The sequence below is a fragment of the Lottia gigantea genome, assembly GCF_000327385.1.
Source record: "Lottia gigantea unplaced genomic scaffold LOTGIsca_104, whole genome shotgun sequence".
NCBI classification, from domain to species: domain Eukaryota; kingdom Metazoa; phylum Mollusca; class Gastropoda; family Lottiidae; genus Lottia; species Lottia gigantea.
In genome coordinates this window covers 469,350-479,986 of record NW_008706849.1, presented here as the reverse complement: position 1 = coordinate 479,986, position 10,637 = coordinate 469,350, and the positions used below count along the sequence as shown (strand labels likewise).

Here is a 10,637-nt window from a genome sequence, read left to right as displayed (position 1 = left end):
CAGGGTTGGTTTAAGAGATCATCGTAGCAATAGTAATAGTCGCGATAGTGGTAGAAGCAGTAGTCGTGATAAAGACAGACATGGAAGCAGAGATAAGGATCGTAGCAATCGTGATAGTGAAAGGCCAAGGACTGGTATTGACAGACGAGCTGGTGATCACAGAGATTATGATGATCGATCTGAGAGATCACGACACAGTCCAAGGTCTTCACATATGGAAGACGATCGCATAAGATCAAATAGGAAGGGTAGTAAACGAGATTCCTCAGAAATGTCTGGCAGACGCTCAAGATCACCTGTCAGTAGATCACCCAGAAGTGACCCCAAAAACTCTGCTAAATGCAAAGAATCTCAGGAAAAGAAAGCTACAGCTCGAAAGATTTTAGATGTTGATGAAAGAAAGAGAATGTCACCTAAGATTGGATCTGATCCAGAGGGCTTGCCAGATGGTAAAAAGAGAAGATTGGATGATGATATTGAAATAAATAATCCTAAGGAATCTCAAGAGGATTTAAGGTAGATTTTGTTTCCTTTATACTGTAAAGTTGAATTATTAGTTGGCCATTGTTTTAGAATCATTAGAACAACCATGTGCACCGTATCAGATTTTGATATTAAGTCCATTTGGAGTTTGATCTTTCTCAGACATAGCATAGCATAGCTAAGAATATATGACATGGTAGGCTGAACATATTCACCTAGAAATGTCCCCCAAGATAATGTTCATTTCGTAGGAATATATGTTTCTTATTGACTTATTTTGATCTTTCAGTAATCTGTTTGGTTCTGAAGATATTGATTACAGAACAGCTCCAAATACCATACCATTTAAAAGTCCAGGGCAGAAAGGCTGGGCTAAATTTAAAGAAAACCATCCAGATGATTATCAACATGAACGTAGAAGATCAAATGAAATGGACATGGAACAAGATGTGGATCTGCGTAGACGTCCATCTGTTCACTCACCTGTCAGACAATCTTCTGTCCCATCAGGCAAACAACAGCCAGTACCGATAGTCATGCCCCTCATACCTGATGCCCTAACTCTGGAAAATCAAGAAGCCATTCTGAAGGTTGCAGAACAACAACTTTTGTCTGGTATGATAACTCATCAGCAGCATCAAGATGTGCTGCGACAATTGACTGTGCTGTATAAAGCCCAAAGATCAATGCAGGATAAACAGAAACTTGAAGATGAGGAAGATGAGAATAGAAAGCCTCTTGAATCTCCCCGTAAAAACGTTTTTGAAGTTTTAATGGCAGTTCCATCAGAGAATAAAGAAGCAGCAAAAGTTGAAACAACCAAGAGTGCTATTCCTGCAATTAAACATGAAGCTTCAACATCTTCTAGTACACCAGAACAGAAAGTTCCTGAATCTGTAGAAGAAAAAGTGTGGAAACCCACCGTCATTGATCATGAATCAGAAGAAAAATGCATTCCACTTAAAGTTGAAAAGAAGATGGAAAAGATTATGATGGCTAAAACCAATCTGCCAACAGAGTTGGAGAAAAGTCAATCTCCACCTAAAAAAGTCATTTTACCCAAAGTTGAACCTGAAACCAAACCAGAAGTTAATGTTGAAAGTTCACCCAAACAAGAGAAATGTGAAATTTCTGCTAAAATTGACCCTGAATTTGATTTAAGAATGAGTGAAGGAACTTGGATGTCTCCTCAAAATGCTCCTGCAATCGATGCTTTCAAAAAGAGTCCCTTAAGAAATGAAGAACTAACATCACCTCCTCATGCTTTTGATAAAGATCTTCGAGTAAAGATGCCTGACATGGAGCCACCTCCACTTCCGCCAAGTATGACCTTCAGTTCACCTCCAGCTGAAAGGGTACCACCTCCATCATATCCCCGTCCAGACGGTCCCATATTGCAGGACCCTATAGTTCGTGATAGACCAGATCCTTTCCCACAACAAAGACCTTATAATGGTCCTATTAGAGATCCCGAGGCAAGTAGGGATGAAAGAGTCAGACCTAGAGGAAATGAATTGCCACGCCTTGATCGGCCACACAATATGGAAATGGATTTGCCAAGACAGCCACCTAGAAATGGACCTTATGATCCACGTATGTTTGACAAAATTGAGGATAGAGACCAAAGACATCCAAGATATGATAGGGGAGATGCTCAAAGGGAACCACACTTTGAAAGAACAGAGGGTCCTTATCCTAAAAGACCTATGGATAGACCAGTCATGTCACATCCTATGGGAAGACCCATGGAAAGAATGGATGATCCCCGAGACAGACACCCTCATGAAAGAATGGATAGACCTATAGAGCCACCATTACACAGAATGAATAGACCATTTGATAAGTCTTCACCTGATCGAAGGGATTTCTCTAGGGATTCTGACTTGCGTGATCCAAGAGGACCTCTGTTAGACATAGACAGGGATACAAGAGGACCTCTGTTAGACATGGATAGGGATCCAAGAGCACCTCTCTTAGACATAGATAGGGACCCTAGAGCACCTTTAATGGACATGGACAGGGATCGAAGAGGACCTCTTTTAGATGTAGATAGGCCTCAACCTCTACTTGGTGATCGTTTTGATAGTAGACCAATCAGAGGAAGAGTTCCTGAACTTGAAAGTCGGTTTCCAGCTGATAAAGATAGACATCATCCTGAAGAGTTTGAAAAAAGAGGCATGCATGATCATCCAACAAGAGACTTCCCACCTGAGGGTAGAATGGTGCCTCCTAGAAATGGGCCCGTTCCCCTACTCAGTCTTGACATTGATCTACCAGTTAATACTTTACTTAATGAGAAAGTATCTAATAGACCTGGTCCACAGGAACAAGATCCAAGGAGAAGTCCCAATGATAGATTAATGCAAGATCATGATATGAGAAGCCCAGCAGATCACATTAGAAGTCCACCTCAAGACTTTGGACCAGAAAGAGATATGGACCGAAGAGGTATGGAAAGGAAAATGGAAATGCATGGTGTGCACAATTGGGATGAGCTTGGTGAAGAGGGTAAACGATATGGTCATGATAGAGTGAAGAGGAGAAGTCCTGATTTGGCTGTAGTTGAAGACAGAAAGAAGAGTCGTATTGAAAGGAATAGAAGAGATAAGAAAAAGATAGACCCTTCTAAATTTCCACCAGTTGATAATCGTTGGGCAAGTTGTGGACATGCCATTGAAGATGAGAAATCTGAGATTATAATAAATAACAGAGCTTTTGAATTGTTCAAGGACTGTCCACCAAGGTTTATTCGACTAGGTGATTCAAGATTTGAATTTTTTGCTGATTCTAAATCAAAAGGTATAACAATTAGTGGTAGACTAGTGTACAATTTTGGAGAACCCCCAAAAGATGTTCCTCTGCCAAATGGTGAGATGGTGAACATATTTTTTTTGGGTGTGAGGAAAGAATTTTGGATTGATGGGATTCGTCATGAAGTAAGAGTTGATGCTCCTCCAAAGAAAATAGCTCTCAACAATAAAACATATGGTATGCAAATAGATGGAAATGATATGATGATTCTGATTGATCGACTGGAAAAGGGACCTTTTGGTGGTCCTCCAAGAGAAATTTTTGTTGATGGAATACCACATGATTTGAGATTTGAACCCCAGCCTCGCCAAATTTTAGTTGATGGACAAGCATGTGACTTGGATCTTAATAGAAAAATTCCTGTTTTGAAAATAAATGGTGAACCAAGAATGGTCCGATTTGACGGCCCACCAAAAGTGATCCACATTGACAATAGTAGTTATAGGGTTCCAGTAGATAAACCAATCAAAACTAAAATTGGAGTCAAAACATGCTTTGTGGCTTTAGGGGGACCTGGCCATGAAGTCATTATCAATGGGAAGTGGTATGAAATCAAATTTGATGGTGTATGTAGAGAAATTACTATAAATGATTGTATTCACAAGATAGCCTTAGATGGTCCAATACCCCAGTTAAAAATTCTAGATGTCATGCCTCCAGGATTTGAAGAAAGGTTACTCAATCAGAGCAGACTTCTACTACGTTATGCACAATCTCTACCAAGGCTACCAGAAGAGAATCAAAATCAGATGAGAATGCCAGGTTCAATGGGACAGCCTATGATGGGTCCTGGTGGTCCACAGAACATGGGTTCTGGTGGTCCCATGGGTATGGGTAACAGAATGATGGGGCCTCAAGGTATGGGAATGGGTCCAGGAATGTTCCCGAACCAAGGTGGTGGGATGCCCATGCAGAACCAAATGGGAATGAATACAATGCAAGGCAATAGGATGCAGCAACCAATGAACCAGCAAGCAATCAACCCAGGCTTCAACCCTCAAATGCAAGGTAATGATAATTAACACCATTATAAAAAAGTGAAAATTGTCTTGTTTGTTGACAAAATGAAAATTAGTTTGCAACTATTGTGAATGCTTATTCCTTAGCACATTATGTTTTGCACTATTCTAATATTCAGTCTGAAATTGATAAATATTTCAACTGGATTTTTCATTGGTATTGCAGGTGGTGTATCAGTTAATCAACCAATGTCTACAACTCAACCTCAATCATCAGGTGTAGCCAATGTTTTATCTATGATCATGCCAGGTATGTACATTGCATTCAAAATATGTTCGGCAAAGGCTTCTGTGTATATCTGGGATGATTCAAAACATGAATGAAAACAGTGACCCTTGTCTTTTGAGGTAGGATGAGAGGTACTAAGCACAATATAGATCTTTAACAGTGTAGGTTTGGATTAACTACCCTTAGATTAAATCAACTGATGGTGACGTGCATCAATATCTACAGCCTTTAAATAATGATATAAAAGACAATTTACATAAACATTGATTAATGAACAAATGATGAAATGTTGTTATATAGAAACCCTGATTAGGTTTTATTCAATGAGATGTTTTATCATTCTTTCTTTTAGCTCAATCTGCAGCTCCACAGAATACTGGGCCATTAGGAGGTCTAGATTTGAATTCCTTGTTCTCTAAACTGGTTGCAACTGGCATTATACCAAAATCTAATCCTGAGAGTACTAGTAATACTACTACTACTGTGACTACCTCAGTATCTGTTGATACTAATAAACCTAAACCAAAACCAGTATATATACCAAATGCTGTACCGGTAAGACTAGTATTCTATTTTTTTCTTCGCTGCTTTAAGTTACAATTATGCCGGTCGAGGTGCTGACATGGAAAAAGTGCCTAGTCAATTCTGATGGGACAATAAACCAAGGTTCTTGTGATAACAGGCTGTTCACATTAAAGATCTCTCGACAGTTGGAAATTGAAATGCTGCCGTCCTGGCAAAATTTCCCTCATTGCAGACTACATTGTGTTGCTTGTCTTTATTAGCCCATCTATAGTAGGACGTACATTAATTTAATTTGATTAAATAACAAAATAAAGACAAATTTTGAAATACCGTTTGAGATATGTAAGAAATTGAAAATGAAAAGTAAATTTGTAATCTATTATATTTAAGAAATTTGAAGAGCCTGAAGAAGAACCAAGGGAAATGAAAGAACCATTATTACCTATTCCAGACATCTCTGATTTTAGAGTTGATAAATTGAAAAGGTAATTAATTTCAGTTCTAATTCAATATTTATAAAATATAAGTATTATTTCCTACCATGACAAGTGATAAAAATAATATTGCTAACAATGTTTTATAAATTTTATTCACTGGTATGTGTTTTACAATGATGTAGATTAAAATTAATTTGTATATATGTTGTATTGTAGGAGATATAAAGGTGTTGTACAACGTTTATATGAAGGTATACAATGTTCAACATGTGGTATTAGATTTGTAATGGATGATACTGAACGATATCGTGAACATCTAGATTGGCATTTCCGTCAAAATAAACGTCAAAATGACGAGTTTAATATGGCTAAGAATAGACAATGGCATTATGAGATCGATGTAAGTAGAATACTTTGAATCAACATTTGAAAAATGTATTCCTTGGACGGCAATGTTCTGGGGTTTTTTTGAAAAGAACTTGCAGTCTCTGTAATTGTATAATTGTTACCCACGAATGTTCAAATAAGCAATCCACATCAGTATAGCCAACTTGAAAATGCTGGGTAACTGTCCAAAATTAAGCTCCGAGCAAAGTTTAGGAACTCAGGTCTTAGGAATGGTCGAGGAGAGGTCAACATGGTATTCTACAGTATTAAGAGTTTTAGGCTTATCTCATGTCTCTGGCATAGACTAGCTCTAATTTCTTTTCTTCCTGTTCACTTTCTTGGTATATATCAAATACAGGTTTGAGTGATGCTATTCAATTTTCAGAAACAATTTATGTTGAATTATTCTTTCAGGACTGGATACTTTATGAGCTTATTGAAGAGTCAGAAGAAAAAAGTAAGTAAAGTATAATCTTAAGTTGATCTGAAAAAGGGTTTCTTGTCCTTGCATGTTGAACTCTTATAGCTTTTTAATAATAATAGTAAAGAAAACTTTTTTAAAAACGCCATTGCACATGCCAAATCTCCCCTGGGATATTTCTACATACAACTACAATAGCATATTTATAAAATGATAACATCTTGTGTTTGATAAAGTAGAATATTGTGGTGATATTGATGATAAATTTTAAGCTCAAGGCCATATAAAATGATAACGTCTTGTGTTTGATAAAGTAGAATATTGTGGTGATATTTATGATGATAAATTTTAAGCTCAAGGCCATATAAAATGATAACGTCTTGTATTTGATAAAGTAGAATATTGTGGTGATATTTATGATGATAAATTTTAAGCTCAAGGCCATATAAAATGATAATGTCTTGTGTTTGATAAGTAGAATATTGTGGTGATATTTATGATAAATTTTAAGCTCATGTTAAGCTCAAGGCCATATAAAATGATAACGTCTTGTGTTCGATAAAGTAGAATATTGTGATATTTATGATGATAAATTTAAGCTCATGTTAAGCTTAAGGCCATATTTATAAAATGATAACGTCTTGTGTTTGATAAGTAGAATATTGTGGTGATATTTATGATAAATTTTAAGCTCATGTTAAGCTTAAGGCCATATTTATAAAATGATAACATCTTGTGTTTGATAAAGTAGAATATTGTGGTGATATTGATGATAAATTTTAAGCTCATGTTAAGCTCAAGGCCATATAAAATGATAACGTCTTGTGTTTGATAAAGTGGAATATTGTGGTGATATTTATGATGATAAATTTTAAGCTCATGTCAAGCTTAAGGCCATATTTATAAAATGATAACGTCTTGTGTTTGATAAAGTAGAAAATTGTGGTGATATTTATGACGATAAATTTTAAGCTCATGTTAAGCTTAAGGCCATATTTATAAAATGATAACGTCTTGTGTTTGATAAAGTAGAATATTGTGGTGATATTGATGATAAATTTTAAGCTCATGTTAAGCTTAAGGCCATATTTATAAAATGATAACATCTTGTGTTTGATAAAGTAGAATATTGTGGTGATATTTATGATAAATTTTAAGCTCATGTTAAGCTTAAGGCCGTATTTATAAAATGATAACGTCTTGTGTTTGATAAAATAGAATATTGTGGTGATATTTATGATGATAAATTTTAAGCTCATGTTAAGCTTAAGGCCATATTTATAAAACGATAACATCTTGTGTTTGATAAAGTAGAATATTGTGGTGATATTTATGATAAATTTTAAGCTCATGTTAAGCTTAAGGCCGTATTTATAAAATGATAACGTCTTGTGTTTGATAAAATAGAATATTGTGGTGATATTTATGATGATAAATTTTAAGCTCATGTTAAGCTTAAGGCCATATTTATAAAATGATAACGTCTTGTGTTTGATAAAGTAGAATATTGTGGTGATATTTATGATGATAAATTTTAAGCTCATGTTAAGCTTAAGGCCATATTTATAAAATGATAACGTCTTGTGTTTGATAAAGTAGAATATTGTGGTGATATTTATGATGATAAATTTTAAGCTCATGTTAAGCTTAAGGCCATATTTATAAAATGATAACGTCTTGTGTTTGATAAAGTAGAATATTGTGGTGATATTTATGATGATAAATTTTAAGCTCATGTTAAGCTTAAGGCCATATTTATAAAATGATAACGTCTTGTGTTTGATAAAGTAGAATATTGTGGTGATATTTATGATGATAAATTTTAAGCTCATGTTAAGCTTAAGACCATCTTTATGAAATAGTATTTTGTGTTTCCAGCTCGATCATCAGTATTTGAGAATGTGGTACCAGGAGGTGATGGTAATGCTCTATCATTTAAAATACCTGAAGGCTGTGACTACATACAAGAACCTCCAGCTCAACAAGATGCTGATAATGTAAGTTTGATTGAATGTTCTAGTAATACAGATTTATTGTTGAGCTTGCAGTGTTTACACAGAGTTTACCTGAATCCTGAATGACTTTATCCTCAATCACAAAGTCACCCAATTTTGACAACTCCCAATGTTCAAGACTATCATTTAAGGCCCCCTGGCGAGATAAAACTTGCTGTTGCATTTTCATTGAATAAACTGCCAAACACAAAAAAGAGGTTTTCGGTCTTTGAAAAGTTTCAGAATCTGCCCAATGGAAACATACAGACTAGCTTAAAGCTGGTTTTTCCCTCAGTGGAAACACCATTTAAATCTTGTATGTAGGAAAGATTTTTGTTAATTATAGGTGTGCTGTATATGTGGTGATCCGTTTGAACAGTTCTGGCATGAAGACAATGAAGATTGGCATTTACGTGATGCTCTGTTAGTAGACAATAAATATTATCATCCAGTTTGTTTTGAAGATGCTAGAGATGTAAGTATTTATATGTCCACCAATATCTCTTTAATGTGCACCTGGGATTGGTAAATTTTTTATTTGCACTTTTCTAATGACTACAATTCCAATCGTATGACAGATAAATATGATCAAAAGCATCTAGGAATGATACATTGAATAGAGTCAATAGATTTATTTCTTTTTCTTTTTCAGGAATCTGTTTTGGAACCAACACCAACTCCTACAGAATCACCAGAAACTAATCCATTGTTTAACAGACGAGTCAGTACTGGTCCTGCTGCCATGTATACCAATGTTATTCCATCAACTGTCAAACAAGAACCACCATCATCTGACTCTACATCAGCTTCATCCTCATCAACTCATATAGAAATCAGACGTGAAATCAAAACTGAGACAGGGTCAGAGGTCAAAGATGAAGTTCAAGAGGTCAAAATTGAGACGCAATCAAACCCAGAACAACTGTCACAAGAGAAATCAGAAATCAAAATAGAAACTGAGGTCAAAACAGAAGTCAAAACAGAACCAGTCCCAGAAATAGACACTGGGTTGCAAACAGAGATAAAAAATGAACCTGTACCAGAGGTTAAAAATGAACCAGGACTTGAGGTGAAAACTGAACCAGAAGTTCAAAGTGAAGCTGTTCCAATGAAAATGGAAGAAGAGATGAAGAAAGCTGATGAAGCTGAGGAAATGCCAGAGGCTGTGTTATCAGAAGAGAAACAGGAAGAACCTGAACCTATGGAGAGTTCTTGAGTTGTCTGTTCTTGACTACATAATGCTCACTATAATATGATCTCTCGTCACAGCTTAGATCAGTCATTGCTTTGTCCGTGTGTAAACAGAAATAAACAGAAATCGCTGACAATTTGTCAAGAAAATGATCATCATTATTGTAGTTTTGAAATAGTTGTTTAAGGATGCATACTAGGACTCAGTTGTAAATATTGACAGCTTTGCAGTTAATACTAGTGCAATGGAGTACCTTAATGCCTTATTCATTACATTTAGACAAAAGGTTCCACATTATAGTCAGTTGTGACACAGTTATTTATATAATGCTTGTTCAGGGGTTATAACTTTACATTGACATAAATGAACCAATGTATTTTGAAGTACTTCGTGAGTCGTGATTGTTAAAGCACAATGCATATAGATTTAGACTGCTTATGTTTGTATTTAGGGACATCTCTGTGCAGAAATGTTTTCATTTTTTCTGTTGAATGACCAGTGCCAATTTGGATACTTGTTTTAATTTGTATATATATATTGTAATTATTTTGTATATAATTTGCATTTTCATTGTAAAAATATGCATTGAGAAAAATGAAAATTGGAGGCCTTAAACTGAATACAATGTATAAGTTAAAATAGAATTAATTAGCTAAGCTAAATTTGCTTTAAAAAAAAAAAGCCAAAAATTTTTATATGCCATGCTGCATGAATTAATTAATAACTAAGACTTATTAATGTTGGATTAATTATTTATAAAGCAAACAGAAGTGCTTAATTATTATTAGTATTGCAAATTTTGTATGTCTTTGTAAGGCACAAGATACTGTGTCCAGAATAAGAACTTGCCAAGAATATATGGGCTAATGTTATGTTAATTTATGATCCATTTTGAAATTCAGTATGTTACTGAATTAAATAAACTTTAAAACTGAATTTATCTTCTTATTTTATATGTTGTAAAAGTGATATATTTGTATATGAGCATAGATGTTTATGTACATCTTGGCTTGATTTAAAAACAAATATTCCTGCTCAAAGGGACATGTTTGACCAATTGTACGTTAGTCTCAGAAATTTGCAATTTTTTTAGCTGAGCTTATCAGTAATAGTGTTCACAGCTCACCATTGAAATTTGA

General features: G+C 35.0%; 1 protein-coding gene across 1 annotated transcript; it reads left to right on the top strand.

Moving 5' to 3' along the window:
- Nucleotides 1-4,502: 4,502 nt before the first annotated feature.
- LOTGIDRAFT_170803 (hypothetical protein) lies at nucleotides 4,503-9,522 on the top strand (the record flags this gene model as incomplete). The annotated part of the gene is made up of 8 exons (XM_009046650.1): nucleotides 4,503-4,563; nucleotides 4,895-5,097; nucleotides 5,458-5,552; nucleotides 5,721-5,904; nucleotides 6,306-6,348; nucleotides 8,191-8,309; nucleotides 8,653-8,781; nucleotides 8,959-9,522. 8 exons carry the CDS (start codon nucleotides 4,503-4,505, stop codon nucleotides 9,520-9,522), a joined length of 1,398 nt encoding a protein of 465 aa, XP_009044898.1.
- Between the last annotated feature and the right edge of the window lie 1,115 nt (nucleotides 9,523-10,637).